Genomic DNA, 23,633 nt, shown 5'->3' with positions numbered 1-23,633 from the left:
ATAAATCTAAAGTGTTCCTTACCATTCAAGGGGGATAATACCTGCTCTGTCAAGGTTGATTTGAAGATCAAATGAGATGACACAGGTAAAAGCTCTGAACAGGAAAGCATCGTACTAATGTAAAGAGGCTTTTTTGTGTATATATCACCATCTGCTGGTGAAAAATGGCTCATTATTTGAACATGGAAATACTGAATGTGCAGCCTTAAAATTTTGGATAAGGATTATCATTGAAGCATTTATTTACACCATAGTTATTTACCGGTGCCTAGCAAAAGTCAAAGAGTTTCAAATCCAAGAGTCATTCAGTCAACAAATATTTATTGATGGCTTTCTTTGTGTCAGACACTATTTTAGGGGCTAGGAACAGTAAATATCAATAGAAGAGTCCATCCCTCAACAATCTTTTTTTTTTTTTTAACATCTTTATTGGAGTATAATTGCTTTACAATGGTGTGTTAGTTTCTGCTTTATAACAAAGTGAATCAGCTATACATATACATATATCCCCATATCTCCTCCCTCTTGTGTCTCCCTCCCACCCTCCCTATCCCACCCCTCTATGTGGTCACAAAGCACGGAGCCTATCTCCCTGTGCTATGCGGTTGCTTCCCACTAGCTAGCTATTTTACATTTGGTAGTGTATGTAAGTCCATGCCACTCTCTCACTTCGTCCCAGCTTCCTCTTCCCCTTCCCTGTGTCCTCAAGTCCATTCCTCAACAATCTTACATTTTAATGTGGGAAGGCAGAAAAAAAAAAATATATATATATGATAATGGGAAGTCCTTGGTTTCTTTAAATGTTAACTATATAATATATACTAAAAATGCAAAATTCTTACTTAAGAAAGCAATAAAGAACAACAGTAGGATTTTGAGAAGTGTAGTATAGTATTGTGACTACAACAGATGATTCAGAAGTAGCGTGGTGTAGTGGCAACCATGAAATTCTGGTTCTGCCACTTAATAGCTGTGAGACTAAGCAGGCGGCTTCTCTGATCTCAGTTTCTTCATGTATAAAAATACAGATGATACTGTCTGATCATAGTGTTATTGGGAATAACAGGCACTAGAAATAAATGTCAGTGTCCTTTCCATCTTATAAAGTATGCTTAAGGCAGAAAAAAAGAGGCAAGAGACTAGCAGGACAGTGTTTCCAGTAGCCCTGGCAGGATGTGGTTTACTTCAGTCAAAGAAGTATCTAGATAAACTAATGATCAATCAAAGAAAAAAAAAGGCATTTAATAATTCAATAATCTGGTTTGAGCCACAATCTTTAGTTCCTATTACTAAAAACGATTGCATAATAATATTAGTTAATTGGAGGAATCATCTGCTGTCCTATTCCCTGATTATTGAGTAGTCTAGTATCCTAAATGCAGACAGTAACTAAGGAAGAGCAGTGTCTGGACAATCAAAATGTGACTTAATTGTGTCTCAGAATAATATACAGTGTATGTGTGTGTGTGTGTGTTTCTGAACAAAATAAGATGTGTAAATGATATAAGATGCATTCCCTGGCTTCCTTGCTGTGGAAAAAACCACTCTCAGTGAGTAAATTTCTTTTGGTAAGTAGGAGAAAATTTCAAATGATATTTTATGTCCTTAGACTAGTAACTTTCTTTTTATTCACAATGATCTCTTCTGCAGCACCTTATTTCTTTGGTCCTGTATCACTGTAGTTGAATAATACTTTATGTTCCATGTTTGCTTGTGTATTTATAGCAAGAACAGTATGAAAGTACTATCGGATTCAAACTTCCCAGTTACCGAGCAGCTAAGAAATTATGGAAAGTCTGTGTAGAGCATCACACGTTTTTCAGGTATTGTTCTCACTTAAGTATTTTTCAAGGATAAATTATTTATGCATGTTTCTATTTTAAACCTGCTATTGAAATTTCCTTCTTTGCATGGCTGGCCGTCTTTTATTTAGCTCAGGTGAGATCATCTTAAGCAAGATAAAATGAGTCTAGTTCTCCTTCTTTGGGTTGAAAAACACTGTCTTAACATTCCCAGAGCACCTTTCTGTGTATGGTAGAAGGAGGAGGGAAATGAGAAATAGGAACCTGTGTTTACTAGAGGCTCTGTGATTACCCTAACTGGAGCTAAATCCAGTCCTGTCAGGAAGAGGTACCCTGACTTACCTCCACATGGAATTTCTCTAAGGAATGCTTAACTACCTTCTGTGGGGCTCTTACACTAGGTTAAAAATGTGAAGCTGATCGTTATCTTGATTCTAATAAACCCCAGAAAGGGAGCACAGAGAACCATCTTTGAAACACAGTTGTATCAGATAAACAGAAGACAGAAGAAAGTTTCATCTCCTTTGCTTTTCAAGAGGACATATAATTAACCTCTTGTGTTCATTTACCAAGCATTTTCTGTGTGCTTACCCTTTGTATAGGCACTGTACTAGGCATTGGGAATACATCACTAGATAGTTCTAGCCCCTGTCCTGATGGAACATAAAATCTAGCAGACAAATAATTACTTCTGTTGAAAGGAGAGCCAGCTAGTTAGTTGTCAGTCTGCCTTTTTAAGAAAATATCTTTATTATAGAAAATTGCATGTATAGCACAATGAAGAGAATAGTATAATGAACTCCTCTGGTCCCAAACTCCACCTTCAACAATTATCACCCCAAGGTCAATCCTGCTTCATCTATATCCCCACTCACTCCTTCCTACTACTTCTCAGATTTTTTGAAGCAAATCCCAGACTATCATGCCATGTTGTTCATAAATAAACTTGACTCTTTATGAATGGCTCTCAAGAGAGAGAACCACGATAACTTTTTCTTCTATTTGTAATTTCATATCATACTTAGCACTAAAGAACACTGGACAGAAAGACAAGTCAGGGAAAATAACATTTCAATTCTCATTTCAAATAAAACATGAGGCTACACCTTATATTCGATTAAAGAATCTTAATTATTGGCATTAAGATATTTCTTTATGTTTTCATCATCTTCTTTAAAACCAAGAAAATAGAGTTTTAAAAGAGGGTGAGGAAGAATAAAAAGGGTTTTTTTTCCCTTTTCTTTTAATTGAAGTATAGTTGATTTACAATGTTGTGTTTGTTTCAGGTGTACACCAAAGTGATTCAGTTATACATATATATATTTTCAGATTCTTTTCCCGTATAAGTGATTACAAAATATTGAGTATAGTTCCCTATGCTATATAATAGGTCCTTGTTGGTTATCTGTTTTATATATAGTAGTGTGTGTATGTTAATCTCAAACTCCTAATTTTCCCCTCCCCCCAAAAAAGAGTTATTTTGAATGTTTAGTATCTATGGTATAGGTTTCAGCTGCAGCCAGTGCATTTACTTGAAGGATAGCATATTTAAATCCATTGCATCAAAATAAGAGGATATATTAACATGTAATTCTTCATTACATAAAAGAAAGCATTTGCTGAATTAAACTACCCCAAAGAGAAAAAAATACTCTCTTTTTGGTAGTATTTGATGTAGCAATTTATGCCTTTATTCAGCAAATATTTATTGAATGCCAGATTCATGCCAGGCACTATGCCAGAAGTGAAAACACAAAATGAGTAAGTCATAGTCTTTGTTCTTTACCCAAAGAGAGCTCACAGTCTCGTTGTGGAGACCAGCACATAAACAGATTGTTTCAATTCAGGGTAGTAAATGCCGTGACAAAAGAGAGCACAGGGTACTGCTTAGAAAGAAGATGGGGTTCCTAACTGAGTTGAAAATACACCAAATATCCTATTAAATAGGATTTAATAGGCATTGAATACCAGGCATTGAGTTTGGAGTGCATTTGACAAAATTATTATTCTAGGAGAGGGGAAAAAGAGCTCTGGGCTTGAATTCTGTGACTGCTCAACTTCTTAACAGCTATGACCTTAAGCAAGTAACCTTCTTTGAGGTTCAGTTTCTTTTATCTATAAAATGATGAAAATATTACAGGGGTATAGTGAAAATAGTACAGTGCTATAAAAGCATTTTGAAAACCATAAGACCCTACCTATAGAGATATAAGATTATATCATTAATATAAGCCACAAATAAATTATACATGTTGCTTTGAGAAATGACAGAATTAAAATAATGATTGCTTGATTGGACATTTGTCTTAGTAACGATAAGGAAGCTGTGAGAATTGTGAAACTTTTTAATACTTGATTTTGTCTTTAATCTCACAACCTCATTAGAGTGAGATGATATATATAATATATGATTATCATGTTTTTTCTCCACAGACTGACATCTACAGACACCATTCCTAAAAGCAAATTTCTTGCCCTGGGATCTAAATTTCGATACAGTGGCCGAACTCAGGCTCAGACCAGGCAAGCTAGTGCTCTGATTGACAGGCCTGCCCCACACTTTGAGCGTACAGCAAGCAAGCGGGCATCCCGAAGCCTTGATGGAGGTTTGTATTGAATATTAATGATTTCTTGTTATCCTAACTCTTTAGAGAGAGATAAAGGAAGAATGGTTATCAGATGTGATTGGGCACATTCAAACTAGGTACAGTTATCTATAAGAGAATCAAATTAAAGAATCTCAGTGATAAGATGAAATGGATCTCACTAATTGTCGAATTTAGTGGAATCATCTTAAGAAAAGGAGAACAGGGCTTCCCTGGTGGCGCAGTGGTTGAGAGTCCGCCTGCCGATGCAGGGGACACGGGTTCGTGCCCCTATCCCGGAAGATCCCACATGCCGCGCAGCGGCTGGGCCCGCGAGCCATGGCCGCGGAGCCTGTGTGTCCGGAGCCTGTGCTCCGCAACGGGAGAGGCCACAGCAGTGAGAGGCCCGCGTACAGCAAAAAAAAAAAAAAAAAGAAAAGGAGAACAGAGGTTCAGAGAGAGTAGTAACTAGATCAAGGTCCCACTGCTGGGAAGTGGTGGATTGAGCACCACTAGAATTGGAATTAGAATTCAGAATCTCTACCACAGGGAGAAACCTAATGTAGTATACTGAACTAAACCCCTCTTGAACATTTTTAAATAGTTATTTTTCAAGTAGAAAAGAGGGAAGGGGTCTGCCTCACTAGCACAATCACTGAAAAAGTTTAGATCATTTGTCATGTGTCAATTATAGACCAAAAAAACAGTCCTGGGCTTCCCTGGTGGCGCAGTGGTTGAGAGTCCGCCTGCCGATGCAGGGGACACGGGTTCGTGCCCCGGTCTGGGAAGATCCCACATGCCGCAGAGCGGCTAGGCCCGTGAGCCATGGCCGCTGAGCCTGTGCGTCCGGAGCCTGTGCTCTGCAAGGGGAGAGGCCACAACAGTGAGAGGCCCGCCTACCGCAAAAAAAAAAAAAAAAAAAAAAAACAGTCCTATTACTGGAGTGTCCAAATTTTGTTTAAATAAAAGAGGGAGGAAATAAATAAGTTTCATAATTGTATATACTGACAGAAGATCTGTTTCAGTTTTTCTAAGTTTAGTCTCAAGGATTTGAGAGCATTAGCATTACTGAAATGAAGTAATAAACCACATTCAGTTCTTTTTTTTTTTTTTTTGGCCCTGCCATGTGGCTTGCAGGATCTTAGTTCCCCTACCGGGGATTGAACCTGGGCCCCAGCAGTGAAAGCACTGAGTCCTAACCACTGGATCACCAGGGGATTCCCAAGCCATATTCAGTTCTTTATGCAGCTAGAAAGAGGTGGCAAATAAATAAAAGTTCAGAAGGCAGTAACCAAAATAGAGTATTGCTGATTGCAGATCTATGCTATCTATTGTAAAAGCAAGGTGCATGTTACAGTAGTTACAGGCTTCGGTTCTGGAGTCGGACTGGGTTCCAATCTCAACCACTGCATTTATGATCTATCTTCTTGGGTGAGTTACGTACTCTGTGTCTCAGTTTTCTCATTTGTAAAATGGGTATGATAATATAATATTACCTCAAAGAACTTTCATGAGAAAATAAATGAGATGATATGCTTGGCACAATGGCTGACTCTTAATGTGACCCCCAAATATTAGCTGTCATTAAAATATTGTTAATATTCTGGCTGCAGCATTATTATTTTGTTTTGTATCATCCAGAACTATGCTGCCGTATTCTGGTTTGTTGCATTATGGGAGCATATATCAGAAATACCTAGCTCACTTTAAAGGAATCAGGAATGGGTCAGCCACACTTGGAAAAGAAATCACCTAAGCGGTAGAACTTTTGTGCTTCCGTACCACGAGTCATGCTTCTTTCTTTCTGATGTTTCTCTACAAGGCAGATTGTAGGCTTTGTTTATTTACTCTTCATCACAACACTAGGAATTAAGCTCAGAGATTAAATAACTTTTCTTAAGATATGATAGCTGGTGGATTGGAGTATAGGTTGGTTTAACTCCAAAACCCATGTTCTACCAGATCCATACTTACTTACTGCTTTGTTCAACTATTTTAAACTTCTGTGTGTCAGGTATTCTAGTTATTGGGGATACAGCTGTGAACATACAGACATGGTTCTGCCCTCATGGGGCTTACATTCTATGGGTAGAAACAGAAACAAAATGGAACAAGTTCAGATAGTGATAAGTGCTATAAAGAAAATAAAACAGAGTAATGGGATGGAGAGTGTCTGTGGATGGGGAGACTGGGGAGCTGTTTCAAATTGAGTGGTCCACTCTAAATTTAGAAGGTTCCTCTGAGGAGCTTCATTTGAACTGAAACCTGAATTATGAGAAGGAGCCAGCCATCCCCAAGTCTGGGGGGATAAATATTCTTGAAGAGGGCGTAGCAAGTACAAAGACCTGTAGGTAGATGTGAGCTTGGCATGTGTCTAGATCAGTGCTGTCCCATAGAACTTGCCATGCTGATGAAAATCTTCTATTTTGTGATGTCCAGTTTGGTAGCCAGTAGCCACATGTGGCCATATGAACTTGAAATGTGACTGTGAAACTGAGGAACTCAATTTAAACTAAACCTAAGTAGTCACACATGGCTAGTACAGAGACCTACTCCACTACCGGGGTAGTAAAGCAGAATCTTGGTGAAGTCTGTTGCAGGATCTGAGTGAGAGATGACAACAGCTTGGACTTGAGTATTGGCGTTAAAGACAGTGAAAACTGGTCAGGGATACAATTCAGAAGTAGGGCTGACAGAATTATTGGTAAATTAAGTGTTGGAGACGGTAAGGAAAAGAAAATCAAGGTTTATTCCTAGGCTTGATCCTTTACTACAATGAGAAAGTCTGAGAGAGGAGCAGAGTTTGGGGATGTAGGAAATCTAGACTTCTCTTTTGGACATGTTAAGTGTGAGGTATGATCAGTCACTCCTCATATCTGCCATATTCATATAACAACCTCAGGCATCTCTTTCTTGTCCGGTAAATCACCCTACCTCCAGTTTATCGTAGTTTTGGGGAGTTATTCTTCTTATTATTTTATCCCCATTTTTCAGTGAGAAAACTAAGGCTGGAAAGTTTAAGCAACCTGTTCAAGATCTCACAGTTAGTAAGTTCCAAAGCTTGAACAAAAACTCATGTCTGTCTGATACCATATGGCTTCTTCCACTAAATGAAATTTCATTGTTATATAGATACTATGCCTGAGGTATCTTTTCTTTCTAATAGCAAAAATAACCAACAATTCAAGGGTTAGTGAGCTTTGGTACTTTGAACAAATTAGAAAGCTTTACTTTTTTTAAAAACATTTTATTTATTTATTTTTTAACATCTTTATTGGAGTATAACTGATTTACAGTGGTGTGTTAGTTTCTGCTGTATAACAAAGTGAATCAGCTATACACATACATATATCCCCATATCTCCTCCCTCTTGCGTCTCACTCCCACCCTCCCTATCACACACCTCTAGGTGGTCACACAGCACCGAGCTGATCTCCCTGTGCTATGTGGCCGCTTCCCACTAGCTATCTATTTTATATTTTGCAGTGTATATATGTCCATGCTACTCTCTCACCTCCTCCCAGCTTACCCTTCCCCCTCCCCGTGTCCTCAAGTCCATTCTTTACGTCTCTGTCTTTATTCCTGTCCTGCCCCTAGGTTCTTCAGAACCTTTTTTTGTTTGTTTTTTAGATACCATATATATGTGTTAGCATACAGTATTTTTCTCTTTCTGACTTACTTCACTCTGTATGACAGACTCTAGGTCCATCCACCTCACTACAAATAACTCAATTTCATTTCTTTTTATGGCTGAGGAAAGCTTTACTTATAAAGATGCTTCTGTTACTTGTAGAAATAACATGTTGACTGTCTATTTTTCTAGCTGTAGAAACCTCACAGTTCAAGATTTTTTTTTTTTTTTGTGGTACACAGGCCTCTCACTGTTGTGGCCTCTCCCGTTGCAGAGCACATGCTCCAGACGCACAGGCTCAGCGGCCATAGCTCACGGGCCTAGCCGCTCCGCGGCATGTGGGATCATCCTGGACCGGGGCACGAACCTGTGTCCCCTGCATCGGCAGGCGGACTCTCAACCACTGCGCCACCAGGGAAGCCCTCAATTCAAGATTTTAAAAAACCTTGATGTCTCTGTCTATTGACTAATATTGGCCAGTTCTTATTAAATTATACACTGTATTCCTGGCGGGAAATCAAAAATTTGTCTTCAAATGTTGTAGCAATGTTTGAGTTTCCAAAACTACAACATGTAAAACAATTCTAAAGGAAAACAGTCAGAGCTTTGGTGGCTTTACCATTAGTATCACAGAGTTTGGGGAACTTAGAAAAAGGTTTTTTTCCTTTTTCAAGGTTTGTGGCAACCCTGTTTGGAGCTAGTCTATTGGCGCCATTTTCCCAACAGCATTTGCTTACTTAGTGTCTGTGTCACATTTTAAAAAAAATTTTTTAATTTAATTTTATTTTTTTATACAGCAGGTCCTTATTAGTCATCAATTTTATACACATCAGTGTATACATGTCAATCCCAATTGCCGAATTCATCCCACCCCCACCCCCACCCCCCCGCAGTTTTCCCCCTTGGTGTCCATATGTTTGTTCTCTACATCTGTGTCTCAACTTCTGCCCTGCAAACTGATTCATCTGTACCATTTTTCTAGGTTCCACATATATGCATTAATATACGATATTTGTTCTCCTTCTGACTTACTTCACTCTATATGACAGTCTCTAGATCCATCCATGTCTCTACAAATGACCCTATTTCATTCTTTTTTGTGGCTGAGTAATATTCCATTGTATATATGTACCACATCTTCTTTATCCATTCATCTGTCAGTGGGAATTTAGGTTGCTTCCATGACCTGGCGATTGTAAATAGTGCTGCAATGAACATTGGGGTTGCATGTGTCTTTTTGAATTATGGTTTTCTCTGGGTATATGCCCAGTAGTGGGATTGCTGGATCATATGGTAATTCTATTTTTAGTTCTTTAAGGAACTTCCATACCGTTCTCCATAGTGGCTGTATCAATTTACATTCCCACCAACAGTGCAGGAGGGTTCCCTTTTCTCCACACTCTCTCCAGCATTTGTTGTTTGTAGATTTTCTGATGATGTCCATTCTAACTGGTGTGAGGTGATACCTCATTGTAGTTTTGATTTGTATTTCTCTAATAATTAGTGATTTTGAGCAGCTTTTCATGTGCTTCTTGGCCATCTGTATGTCTTCTTTGGAGAAATGTCTATTTAGGTCTTCTGCCCATTTTTGGATTGGGTTGTTTGTTTTTTTAATATTGAGCTGCATGAGCTGTTTATATATTTTGGAGATTAATCCTTTGTCCATTGATTCGTTTGCAAATATTTATACGAAGTTTTAAAAATAATTTTTTTCTAACCCACTTAATCAGTCACTACAACACATGTAATTGTCACATCTGTTAGAAGCTTTTTTTTTTTTTGCGGTACGCGGGCCTCTCACTGTTGCGGCCTCTCCCGTTGCAGAGCACAGGCTCCGGACGCGCAGGCCAAGTGGCCATGGCTCATGGGCCCAGCTGCTCCACGGCATGTGGGATCTTCCCAGACCGGGGCACAAACCCGTGTCCCCTGCATTGGCAGGCGGACTCTCAACCACTGCGCCACCAGGGAAGCCCCTGAAAACTTTTTAAAGATGCATGATCTTAAGTGGTGTTGGTCTTGATAATTACCACAGTACTTGCTGTGTTGTAAGTGCTTAACAAATAAATTTTGAAAATAAGATGATTATTTTTCTTATTTAGTTGAATGTGAGCACAATTTTTATGTTCCACACTTTCTATGTGATATTTTAAGTGCATTAGAGTTTCCTGTTACAACTCTTGTCCCTCTGTTTAATTTCTCTGCTCGGGAGAAAAGTACTTAAAAAAAAAATGCTCACTCAAATCCTGATGACTAATGAAGCTGAGTACCTTTCCATAGTTTATAGGCTATTCGCATATCATTATTTCTGAAGTGCCTATTCAGATCTTTTGCTCATATTTTTATTGGGTTGTCTGTCTTATTAATGTGTAGGGGTTCTTTATATATTCTTGCCTCACTCACAGTCTTAGGGAGAAAGCATCAGTATTTCATCATTAAGTGTGATGTTTGCTTTGGGTTTTATGTAGCTACCTCTTATCAGATAAGGAAATATCTAAGAGTTTTTATCATGAATAAATGGTGACTTTTATCAAATGGTTTTCACTTCATTGGTTGATATAATATGATTTTCTCCTTTTTTATCTTTTTTTTTTTTTTTTTTTTTTTTGCTGTACGTGGGTCTCTCACTGTTGTGGCCTCTCCCGTTGCGGAGCACAGGCTCTGGACACGGAGGCTCAGTGGCCATGGCTCACGGGCCTAGCTGCTCCGTGGCATGTGGGATCTTCCTGAACCGGGGCACGAACCCATGTCCCCTGCATTGGCAAGCAGACTCCCAACCACTGTGCCACCAGGGAAGCCCCGATTTTCTCCTTTAAAAAAAAAAAATTATCTATTTATTTTTGGCTGTGTTGGGTCTTCATTGCTTCGCTCAGGCTTTCTCTAGTTGCCGCAAGCAGGAGCTACTCTTCGTTGCCGTGCATGGGCTTCTCATTGTGGTTGCTTCTATTGTTGCAGAGCATGGGCTCTAGGCACGCGGGCTTCAGTAGTTGTGACACATGGGCTCAGTAGTTGTGGCTCGTGGGCTCTAGAGTGCAGGCTCAGTAGTTGTGGCGCATGGGCTTAGTTGCTCCGTGGCATGTGGGATCTTCCCGGACCACGGCTCAAACCTGTGGCACCTGCATTGGCAGGCGGATTCTTAACCACTGTGCCACCAGGGAAGTCCTGTTTTTCTCCTTTCTTATGTTACGTGGTGGATTACGTTGATTGACTTTCCATTGTTAAGCCTTCTTGGCATTCATGAAGTAGACTCAATTTGATCATAATATACTTTTCTTATGTCATTTTAGGCTTTTTGCAATGATTTTCATGAGAGAGATAGGCCTGTAATTTTCCTTTCTTGTAATGTTGTCAGGTTTTAGTATCAAGTTTATTTTGGCCTCATTAAGTAAATTGAGAAGGATTTCTGTTCTCTGGAAGAATTTTATGTAAGATTGGTATTATTTCTTCCTTAATGTTTGGAAGAATTCACCTATAAAGCCAGTTGATTCTAAAGATCCCTTTGTGAGAGGGTTCTTTACTTACAGAGTCAACATCTTTATTAGAAAGGACTATTAAGATGTTCTAGTTCTTGGTAATTGCGTTTTTCTAGGAAATGTCCATTCCATCTAAAATTTCAAATTTATTGCCATAAAGTTGTGTATCTTTTTAATATCTATAAGGTCTCTAGCACTTTTGTGTTCCTGATATTGGTAATTTGTGAACCCACCCCCCCCCCTTTTTTTTTTAAGAATCTTGCTACAGATCTATTAATTTTATTACTCTTTCCAAAGAACCAACTTTTAGTTTTGTTTTCTTTATATATATATATATATATTTTTTTTTTTTTTTTTTTGCGGTACCCGGGCCTCTCACTGTTGCGGCCTCTCCCGTTGCAGAGCACAGGCTCTGGACGCGCAGGCTCAACAGCCATGGCTCACGGGCCCAGCCGCTCCGCGGCACGTGGGATCCTCCCAGACCAGGTCACGAACCTGTGTCCCCTGCATCAGCAGGCAGACTCTCAACCACTGTGCCACCAGGGAAGCCCTCTTATATATTTTTAATTTAATTTATGCCAGCTAGTATCTTTATTATTTTCCTTTTGCTTTTATTGAACTGTTCTTTTTCTAATTTCTTAAAAGGATACCCATTGATGTTTCTTATTTCTTAACAACCTGACCTTAGAATTCAAGTGATTTGCCTAAGGTCACATAGTTAGTCAGTGACAGAGCTAGAAGTAGAATCTAGAACTGTTCTCCCAGTGCTGCATTTTTTATTCTTCACCATGATGACTTCTGTTTTTGTAGAAGAAGGAGAATGAAAGATGTCAATAGTCAGTATTCATTGAGCACTTAGTATATTCTAGACACTGTTCTAAACATTTTACATATATTATCTTTTAATCTTCTGAATTGCATATAAACTGAGTAGGACAAATCTTTTGTAGTTCTGTTTTTAAGTGTCTTTTTTTTTTTTTTTTTTTTTCTGTGCGTGCTGTCTTCTCAGTATAAGTACTGGAAACATTTCTATGGAAGCTGTTTTTCCCTCCTTTTCCTAGATCCTTTTCCATTCCTCTTAAAAGGGAGACTTTCCCCTATTAGGCCTCCCTCTTTTTTTTTTTAATGAATATAATCCTCTAAGCTAGAGATGGTGTATTAGGGAAACTTTAATAAGAAATGCTTTATAAGGGGCCTCATTTTAATGAACATTCCCTTTCTCTTTTATATCTGGTGCTCAAAGCATCTGCTTCACCAGCTGAAGAACTAAAACTGGTTTCAATCCTAGTTCATATAATAAGAGGGGGAAGTCACAAGGATAAGCTAATAATGACGGCAAGGATTTTTCAGTTTATATTTTTGTTGCACTTTTTGCTTTTCAAACCATTTCCATATATTCCTCTTTGGTACCAACAACCTAGCAGACAAGAAACATTTAGGAATTCTTGTTTTACTCATGAGGAAACCGGGGCACAAGAAAAGTTATATAACTTCCTAGGATCACACAACCAAGCTGTTCATCCATCCAGTGAGTAGTGGTTGCAGTGATTCTTGCCAGGGGAATACATCCATATCATCTTTGGAGCTTTAAAACAAAACAAATACCTAGGCCTCACTCTTAGATACCACATCTGTCTATTGTGGAACTGAGCATCAGCTGGGTTTTTTGTTTGTTTTTCAAGATCTGTAGATGACTCATGTGGGCCCTCTGATAATGGGATCACTGATCCACTGCATACCCATTGTACCTATACCATACTAGCAGAAATTATGCCAGTAAGTAACAGAACAAGAACTAGAATTTAAGACTCCTTTTACACAATGTGATGGTTTTGAGTTTTACGCTTCTCTGCTCTAATAAATAACTAAGTTTCTGTTGTTGTCAGATAAGAGCAACATAATACTGGAGTTAATGGGTCCACAAGATATCACAACCAGCATTCTTCTTTGCCTAGACCTTCAATAATGGGAAATAATTGAATTTTTAAAGTTAAATGTTCTCTATGTATCAAAATCTTTTAATAGTTAACAAATGAATTCATAAAACTGAAAAACCAAAACATCTTAAAAAGTAACCATTACCTCCAACACTGAATATACTAAAAAGCATTGAATTATATAGTCTAAATGGGTGAGTTTTATGGGTCAATAGAGCTGTTTAAAAAGACAAGAACCACAGTCAACTACCATGATTCTCTGGGGTCATCCATAGTTTTCATAGCCTTCTTATGGAGAAAAGGAAAGAAATTTGCCTCTCTCCAGAGCTCCTAGTGATATGTTTCACTTGAATTGCATTTCAATGTGTGCATTATTAGTTTTTGCCCAACATACTCTTGAAATAATATTAACCCATAAAAAATACAAAGACTTAGGTATGATATTAAAAGTTATTATATGTAGGATTTATAAAGTGATTTTATATCCACTGAGTATACCAACCATCCTGTAGAATTCATATCTTTGACATTTTACAAATGGTGGAACTTTCTGCCTCTGTTTCTAACTGGCGGTTTCTACACCTATACCTACTTTCCCACATATAGTACAGATTTCCAGGGCTAGAAATGCTGAAGACTTAAATTATTTGGCTCTGCAGTATTAGTACTGGATTAAAACCAAATGCAAGTGGCAAAATAACACATGGTGAAAGCATGGGCTATGTTTCTCTGATGCCAGGCAGAAGCGAATTAATTCTTTGAGAGGAGGTGTGAATACACATGTATAATGATACTTTAACACAACTGTGAGCAAAATATTTTGTCACATTCCCCTGTGTTGTTAGATTTAGTCTGCCATCTGCCATTCTTGCATTGACTGGCTTAGAGCACTCATGAGTAGCAGGGACTTGCAAGAGGCTACAGAGTGTTCATTGAACACTCTGGTAGATCCTTGAGGGGGATGGGGGGCAGAAGAATTGGGAGTTTGGGATTAGCAGATACAATCTAGTATATATCGGATGGATAAACAACAAAGTCCTACTGTATAGCACAGGGAACTATATTCAGTATCCTGTGATAAATCATAATGGAAAAGAATATGAGAAAAAATATATATATGGATGAATCGCTTTGCTATACAGCAGAAATTAACACAACATTGTAAATCAACTATACTTTAATAAAATATTTTTTTAAAAAAAGAAAAAACGGGGCTTCCCTGGTGGCGCAGTGGTTGAGAGTCTGCCTGCCGATGCAGGGGACACGGGTTCGTGCCCCGGTCCGGGAAGATCCCACATGCCGCGGAGCAGCTGGGCCCATGAGCCATGGCTGCTGAGCCTGCGCGTCCGGAGCCTGTGCTCCCCAACGGGAGAGGCCACAGCAATGAGAGGCCCGCGTACCACAAAAAAAAAAAAAAAAAAAAAGGAAAAAAAAGGAAAGATAAAGTAGATCCTTGTGTTTCTATGGCTTTTCCTATGTATCCTCTGAGGAGTTATTTCTTTCATTGGACATCATTACAGAACATCAAGCATTTTTTTTCTTGGTGTTGTGTATATGAAGTAGTTATGAATTTCAATTTTTAATCTGTTCTGATTCATGGAATTCCTTTGTATGACCTAATTTTTACTGCTTATACATCTAAATTTATCAGGAAAAGTTAAGTTCAGAATATTCAGTTTAAGAAGGCAGGAAAAGAATCAACATTGTGAAAATGACTATACTACCCAAAGCAATCTACAGATTCAATGCAATCCCTATCAAACTACCACTGGCATCTTTCACAGAACTGAAACAAAAAATTTCACAATTTGTATGGAAACACAAAAGACCCCGAATAGCCAAAGCAATCTTGAGAAAGAAAAACGGAGCTGGAGGAATCAGGCTCCCTGACTTCAGACTATACTACAAAGCTACAGTAATCAAGACAGTATGGTACTGGCACAAAAACAGAAATATAGATCAATGGAACAGGATAGAAAGCCCAGAGATAAACCCACGCACATATGGTCACCTTATATTTGATAAAGGAGGCAAGAATGTACAGTGGAGAAAAGACATCCTCTTCAGTAAGTGGTGCTGGGAAAACTGGACAGGTACATGTAAAAGAATGAAATTAGAATGCTCCCTAACACCATACACAAAAATAAACTCAAAATGGATTAAAGACCTAAATGTAAGGGCAGACATATAAAACTCTTAGAGGAAAACATAGGCAGAACCCTCTATGACATAAATCACAGCAAGATCCTTTTTGACCCACCTGCTAGAGAAATGGAAATAAAAACAAATGGGACGTAATGAAACTTAAAAGCTTTTGCACAGAAAAGGAAACCATAAACAAGATGAAAAGACAACCCTCAGAATGGGAGAAAATATTTGCAAATGAAGCAACTGACAAAGGATTAATCTCCAAAATTTAGAAGCAGCTCATGCAGCTCAGTATCAAAAAAATAAACAACCCAATCCAAAAATGGGCAGAAGACCTAAACAGATATTTCTCCAAAGAAGATGTACAGATTGCCAACAAACACAGGAAAGAATGCTCAACATCATTAATCATTAGAGAAATGCAAATCAAAACTACAATGAGGTGTCACCTCACACCAGTCAGAATGGCCATCATCAAAAAATCTAGAAACAATAAATGCTGGAGAGGGTATGGAAAAAAGGGAACTCTCTTGCACTGTTGGTGGGAATGTAAATTGATACAGCCACTATGGAGAACAGTATGGAGTTTCCTTAAAAAACTAAAGATAGAACTACCAAACGACCCAGCAATCCCACTACTGGGCATATACCCTGAGAAAACCAAAATTCAAAAAGTCATGTACTACAATGTTCATTGCAGCTCTATTTACAATAGCCAGGACATGGAAGCAACCTAAGTGTCCATCGATGAATGGACACTGGTAGTGTCCATTTGTAGTGAGGTGGATGGACCTAGAGTCTGTCATACAGAGTGAAGTCAGTCAGAAAGAGAAAAACAAATACCGTGCGCTAATTCATATATATGGAATCTAAAAAAAAGAAAAATGGTCATGAAGAACCTAGGGGCAAGACGGGAATAAAGATGCAGACCTACTAGAGAATGGGCTTGAGGATACGGGGAGGGAGGGGGAAGGGTAAGCTGGGACAAAGTGAGAGAGTGGCATGGACATATATACTCTACCAAACGTAAAATACATAGCTAGTGGGAAGCAGCTGCATAGCACAGGTAGATCAGCTCGGTGCTTTGTGACCACCTAGGGGGTGGGATAGGGAGGGTGGGAGGGAGGGAGACACAAGAGGGAAGAGATATGGGGATATATGTATATGTATAACTGATTCACTTCGTTATAAAACAGAAACTAACACACCATTGTAAAGCAATTATACTCCAATAAAGATGTTTAAAAAAACAGCAGGAAAGTGTGTAATAAAAATTATAAAGATTTCCATGTAAGATAATTAAAATTTAAAAGTCTCAGCACATGAAGGATAATGATCTGTTATCAGAAATATTAAATCATGTGGAAACACACTACATTCCTAGACATTACCAGGTAAGTGAGGTCTTACTACGAAGTATATGGATGTTTTCTTTTAGTTCCTGAAAGAATGAAGATAAAAATCATAAAAAGGGTATGAGTGATTGTTTTTAAGTGAGTGATCTGAAACTTAGATGCCCAGTAATCCAAACCAAAACAACTCTTAACTCTGTGAAATGATAAAGCTTTTGTCATAAGCTTATATTGTATATTCCCTCTAAAACAGTCTGTATAGTCTATATACAGTCTTTGCCCTAAATCAGGGTTTCTTAACCTAGCAGCCTTGTCCTGTACACACTAGAGCCAGTACCCCCTCCTACTTCACTCCTCAATTGTGACAACCAAAAATGTCTCCAGACATTGCCAAATGTTCTCTGCGGTGTCAAAATCACCCCTGGTTTAGAACTACTGCCCTAAATATATTAGAGAATAGGAACAATAATGCAAATTGATAAGACTTTGCAAGAGGATAGGGTAGAACTCAAAGGGTTGTTTTGGTTTTTTTAAGGACTAAAGGCCAAAGGTTTTGAATTTTATTTCATTTTTAAAATATTTTTGGAGTATAGTTGATTACAATGTTGTGTTAGTTTCTGCGGTGCAGCAAAGTGAATCAATTATACATAATCATATATCCACTCTTTTAGATTCTTTTCCCATATAGGTCATTATAGAGTATTGAGTAGAGTTCCCTGTGCTATATGGTAGGTTCTTATTAGTTATCTGTTTTATATGTAGTAGTGTGTATATGCCAATCCTAATCTCCCAACCTTATCCCTCCCCTCCCCTTTCCTTCTTGGTAACCATAAATTTGTTTTCTACATTTGTGACTCGATTTCTGTTTTGTAAATAAGTTCATTTGTACCATTTTTTTAGATTCCACATACAAGTGATATCCTATGATATTTGTCTTTCTCTGCCTGACTGACTTCACTCAGTACAACAATCTCTAGGTCCATCGATGTTGCTGCAAATGGCATTATTTTGTTCTTTTTTTATGGCCGAATAATATTCCACTGTATATATGTACCACATCTTCTTTATCTGTTCATCCGTCAATGGACACTTAGGTTGCCTCCATGTCCTGGCTATTGTTAAAAGTGCTGCAGTGAACATTGGGGTGCATGTGTCTTTTCAAATTATGGTTTTCTCCAGATATATGCCCAGGAGTGGGATTGTTGGATCATATGGTAGCTCTATTTTTAGTTTTTTAAGGAAACTCCATACTGTTCTGTATGGTAGTGGCTGTACCAATTTACATTGCCACCAACAGTGTAGGAGGGTTCCCTTTTCTCTACACCCTCTCCAGCATTTATTGTTTGTGGATTTTTTTGATGATGGCCATTCTGACCAGTGTGAGGTAATACCTCATTGTAGTTTTGATTTGCCTTTCTCTAATAATAAGTGATGTTGAGCATCTTTTCATGTGCCTCTTGGCCATCTGTATGTCTTCTTTGGAGAAATGCCTATTTAGATCTTCCACCCATTTTTTGATTGGGTTGTTTGGTTTTTTTTGATATTGAGCTGCATGAACTTTTATGTATTTTACAGATTAATCCCTTATCGGTCACTTTGTTTGCAAATATTTTCTCGCATTCTGTGGGTTGTCTTTTCATTTTGTTTATAGTTTCCTTTGCTGTGCAAAAGCTTTTAAGTTTCATTACATCCCATTTGTTTATTTTTGTTTTTATTTTCATTACTCTAGGAGGTGGATCAAAAAAGATCTTGTTGCAATTTATGTCAGAGAGTGTTCTGCAAATGGATTAAATGCCCCAACCAAAGGACATAGAGTGGCTGAATGGATTGAATTTTATTTTTATTTATTTATTTATTTATTTGTTTTTTGCGGTACGCGGGCCTCTCATGGTTGTGGCCTCTCCCATTGCGGAGCACAGGGCTCCGGACGTGCAGGTTCAGCAGCCATGGCTCACGGGCCTAGCCGCTCCGCGGCATATGGTATCCTCCTGGACCGGGGCACGAACCCGTGTCCCCTGCATCGGCAGGCGGACTCTCAACCACTGTGCCACCAGGAAGCCCTGAATTTTATTTTTTAATCAAACAATTAAAAAGGGAAGTGTCTGGTTCAAAGATTTGCCCTTAAACAAGCTTAAAGAAGCATCAAAATGTGTACATGTCTTATAAGAAGATTCCTTTATCAAGCTATTTTGTAATCATTCCGAGGAGGCTTAGCAGAAGAAATCAGACTTGATCCTTTTTCCTAGAATATATTTTTAGGTTCCTGAAATCACCTATAAATAAATGGATCTGTATTTCAAAAAGCCTTCATAGAAGAAATCAGACTTAATTAACCCATTTTTTCCTTCATAGACTACCTTGCAGGTTCTTGAAACTAATAGATTACAAGGTTAAACAATCTTGCCAACTTTTTAATAAAATGAGTTTTCCGGTTTTTTTTTTTTTCATATTTTGCTGTCCACGTCCACCCCCCTCCCACCTCCTGTCCCACCCTTTATGGAACATTATCGTCAGGACATTGTAGCTTTCCTGTTAGGATACTTTTAGCTTTCTTATTGCCATTATTGCCATCAGTTACCTGCCCGAGCACTAATAATTAATTTTTTACCTTCTGTCTGATAGCCCACTGGACACTGTACCACTCGTATGTGTCCTGGAGTCACAATTATTTCACCTGGTGGCTGTGAAGTAGTACAGTACTCTTGCCTTCCCTTATCCTTCACTTGTGCCTTTTTCACATAGCAGCAGCCGTTGATTCAGCAGACCGAAGTCCTCGGCCCACCTCTGCACCAGCCATTGCTCAGAGTCAGGCCGCAGAAGGCAGCGTCCCAGGTGCACCTGTTAAAAAAGCAGTGGTTTCTAAAGCCCCGAAGGAAACAGTGGAGGTTGAAGTGAAAAAGGAAGAAGTCCCACCTGAGCAACCTGAGCCAGAGCTCACAGAAGCGTGGAAGGTATGTCATAAGCCCAAATGTCTAGCTAATTCACTTTTTGGTTCAGAGGTGTTGACTCCTTGACCAGGAAGATTCTCAAAGCACTATCTTTTGTCGAATCCTAACAAAGTTATTTCTTCCTCACTCTTTCTGAAAGAAGATATCTCCCATTAACCTGTAAAATATATTCATAGAATTATGTCATGAAGTACTATAAGCTATCCCAGTTTTTCTGGTGACCCACAGCTTTACCCAACTTAAATCTTAAAAAATGAGTCTGTAAAACACACCAGAACTGTGATCATCTGTTTTTTTTTTTTTTTTTTTTTTTTTTTTTTTTTTTGGCGGTACGCGGGCCTCTCACTGTTGTGGCCTCTCCCGTTGCGGAGCACAGGCTCCGGACGCGCAGGCTCAGCGGCCATGGCTCACGGGCCCACCCACTCTGCGGCATGTGGGATCTTCCCAGACCGGGGCACGAACCCGTGTCCCCTGCATCAGCAGGCGGACTCCCAACCACTGCGCCACCAGGGAAGCCCTGATCATCTGTTTTTAAAAATAATTTTTACTCATCCAGAAGGAATCTCCACATTCCTTTTTAAGAGTAAGCTCTGCTAGTATGAGTGAAATATAATTTGATTTCCTAAAATGGATATATGTGTAACATACCCAAAGAGTATCCAGATATTATATAAAGCACATGTATATGGTTATTCAAATCTTAAGAAACTTTACAAAAAGGGGAAGACCCATTATGTAGGGGAGGTTATGCTACCGGCTTGTTTACAGTTCTGAGTTGATTGTACCCACAGTCATGGAACTTTGTTGAAAAATCACCAATTTAATTAGTGGATTTCCCAGGAATAACAGTATCTGGACTGATCTTTTATACGTTGATAAGCTTTTTAAAATACATTTAAGCAGTGATGGAGTTGAGCTGTCAGTTCAGATTTATTGAAGTAAATACGAGTCTCACTGTTGACAACAGAGATTAATAGAAGCAGTCTTTATAAGAAAAATTACACTTTTATGTGTCTGTTAAGAAATTTAAAACCATATAAGACCTTGGTAAGGGCTCTCCCCTTGGCAGATGGATTAATCCTGTGCTTTTGGAGCCAGTTCAATATCTAGTTTACCTATAGAGCAGTGGCCAATCTGGCTCTGTTTTTCTTTTTTTTTTTTTTTTTGCGGTACGCGGGCCTCTCACTGTTGTGGCCTCTCCCGTTGCGAAGCACAGGCTCCAGACGTGCAGGCCCAGCGGCCATGGCTCACGGGCCCAGCCGCTCCGCGGCATGCGGGATCTTCCCGGACCGGGGCACAAACCCGTGTCCCCTGCATCGGCAGGCGGACTCTCAACCACTGCGCCACAAGGGAAGCCCCTCTGGCTCTGTTTTGATTGTATTAAAAAAAACACAACACTATTCAATATGACATATAGTTTTTATGGTCCTTTGAGACCAACTTGAATCCAGAGTGAATGGTAGGTGTTTGCATTTTTGTATCTAGCCAAATGTGCATGACATTGACCACCGGGTTCAGTATCAACAGTGCCTTTTTAATGTTAGACTACTTCAGTTCTTAACGTTAGGGTAGCTCACCTGGCACTTTTGACTGTCCTTCCGTTTGTAATACTAACTGAAAAGTGTTAAATTACTGGAATTGACAAGGGAATCTTTTTGGTGGCTAAGATTCTTTTGGCTTTCTGCTAACTTATTTGTTCTTTTGCCTATCTGACAGACATAAGTATCTTCAAGAGTAGGTTCCCTTTGCTCTTGGGACCTCAGCAGAGTGGAGAGATCACTTCCTGTTATATGCTCACCATTTAAGTGCCAGTTGCGGGTCTTCTTGCCAGTTAATTCTATTTAAGTAAATTTTGAGATACTTGTATTGAGATCAGACTGAAAGCCACCTCTGATAACCTTCTGTTATTGTAATAGTAGTGACAGAGTTAAGGGTGACTCTGAGTTGATTTTATTTGTAGCAGTTAGAAAATAATTATGGAATTTGCCTGAAGCCGTATTTACTATATAAAGCAGCAGTAGTAATAAAGTAGCCTTGTACTTGTGGAAATCTCATTGCCTAACACTAAGTTGGTGCCAGATAGAGATAGCTTTTTGGCATCTTGAGTCATTTGACAAGACCTACTTTGCAGGTGTGGAGATAGTACCTTTCCTCGTGTGCATCTTTATCTCCATTGATAGTCTCTGTAGGAGCATAAATAGAACTACTGTTGCTACTTGGTCTCCATTCTTAGATTGAAGTACAGACTCTCAATTTCTTGCTGTTGGATTGCTAAGGACCCAAAGCAAGAAGTCATTATTCATTTAAACAAGTAATTTAAGCTTTACAAAATAATTGAAAACTTCCATTTGCTAAGCATTCACAACTCTATGAAGATATTATCTCCATTTTATCAATAAAAGACTTAAAACTCAGGTGAAATAACTTGTTAATGGCAACACAGCAATAATCCCAGAATAATCCCAGTTATTTCTACTGGGATTCAGAGTAGAAATAACCCAAATTGTTAATTACCCCAGTAGTTAAAAGGACTGTAGCCAGATGTGCTTATGATTTGACAGTGTCACAAAGGTTGGTATCATCTTCTGTTCTTTACATTCAGTCCTAGAGAAAACAGCACAATGACATTATATTCTGAGGTAATACTGCCACGTGTGATTAAAAAGAATGTGTCAAGGGAATTCCCTGGAGGTCCAGTGGTTATGACTATGTGCTTTCACAGCTGAGGGCCCAGGTTTGATCCCTGGTTGGGGACCTAGGATCCTGCAAGCTGCACAGCGGCCAGAAAAAGAAAAAAAGAAAGAAAGAGTACATCAAAACCACTGATTAATGAGGTTCTGTAAAGAACGTAATGATACAGGGTGATTGATTTGACCCTTAATAAAAACATTTTTCTCATTTTGATATATCCAGTGCTTTAGGCATTGCTCACTCTTGGTTTTTAAATTTATGCTTACTCCATTTTGGGTATATAAAATGACTGCTGCTAAAGGTATTTCAAAGCCAGGCAGGAGGCCTTAGTTATTCTCTTCCTGTTCTTAAGGATGAATCTTTTCCATCCACCGAACACATGGGCTCCAACTCCCTGGAGAGGAGATTACAGTGTGTTGAATGTTGCAGCTGAGCCCTGTGTGTGCTTATTTATAAATCAGCCTTGGAAGTAATTGCATGCATCAGTAACAATTTGGATTGAGTTTATTTTGATGTGTTGTTGTCTAATAAACTCAAGGGTTAAACTTGCCTCCTTAAAGATATTGATCAACTAACAAAATTTTTTGTATTTACCTGCTTGGTGTCATATGTGGTTTATTTTATGTGTGCTTTAAACTGTAAAGATTTCCTTTTTGTTTCTGTCATGTATGTCATACATTGGTATCTTCATTTGTAAATTTGTTTATATGTTATTTAAGATACTTCTACATCATTTTTAAAAAGCAAAACAAAAACATATGACTTTTTAAAGTCTAAATTATTATTTTTAATAAGTACTTTTTAATAAATAAGTATAAATATGTTCTCTTCATCAATAGAATAATTACCTTAATTTTCTTTTTTGATCCTTTGGTTGTCTGTATTACCTCTTCAGCTTTGAGAATGTGATGGTGAACTAACAGATTGCTCTTGAGAGCAGTGTCCTTCCCTGTAATACCCCCGTAAGACTGCATCATGATGATTACATACCAGCTTATTTCACGAGCAGCCTAAAGATGCAGCTGATTTGGAAATGACGCTATTCATAGAAACCTACTAACCTGAAATG

At 38.6% G+C, this 23,633-nt stretch overlaps 1 protein-coding gene and 1 long non-coding RNA gene across 20 annotated transcripts in view; one reads left to right on the top strand and one right to left on the bottom strand.

Annotated features, from left to right (window-relative positions):
• The window catches only part of LOC308606607, a 99,008-nt gene extending 82,342 nt beyond the window's left edge, over positions 1-16,666 (bottom strand). The window contains exon 1 of the long non-coding RNA XR_014013852.1: positions 11,012-16,666. This is a non-coding gene — a long non-coding RNA (uncharacterized lncRNA). The remainder of the gene's footprint in view (positions 1-11,011) is intronic.
• The window catches only part of EPB41 (erythrocyte membrane protein band 4.1), a 207,104-nt gene that overhangs the window by 123,680 nt on the left and 59,791 nt on the right, over positions 1-23,633 (top strand). For 16 of the 19 annotated variants that reach the window (XM_081217497.1, XM_081217496.1, XM_081217505.1 and 13 more), the window contains exons 10-12: positions 1,726-1,823; positions 4,236-4,408; positions 19,668-19,876. In XM_081217497.1, the coding sequence (XP_081073623.1) occupies positions 1,726-1,823; positions 4,236-4,408; positions 19,668-19,876 (480 nt within the window). The remainder of the gene's footprint in view (positions 1-1,725; positions 1,824-4,235; positions 4,409-19,667; positions 19,877-23,633) is intronic. The other 3 variants (XM_081217501.1, XM_081217500.1, XM_081217499.1) reach the window with 1 other exon arrangement.

The sequence above is a fragment of the Mesoplodon bidens genome (genome assembly GCF_964165515.1).
Source record: "Mesoplodon bidens genome assembly, chromosome: 2".
Classification (NCBI taxonomy): Eukaryota; Metazoa; Chordata; class Mammalia; order Artiodactyla; family Ziphiidae; genus Mesoplodon; species Mesoplodon bidens.
The sequence above is the reverse complement of the archived record's forward strand: the minus strand, read 5'-3'. Positions and strand labels throughout refer to the sequence as shown.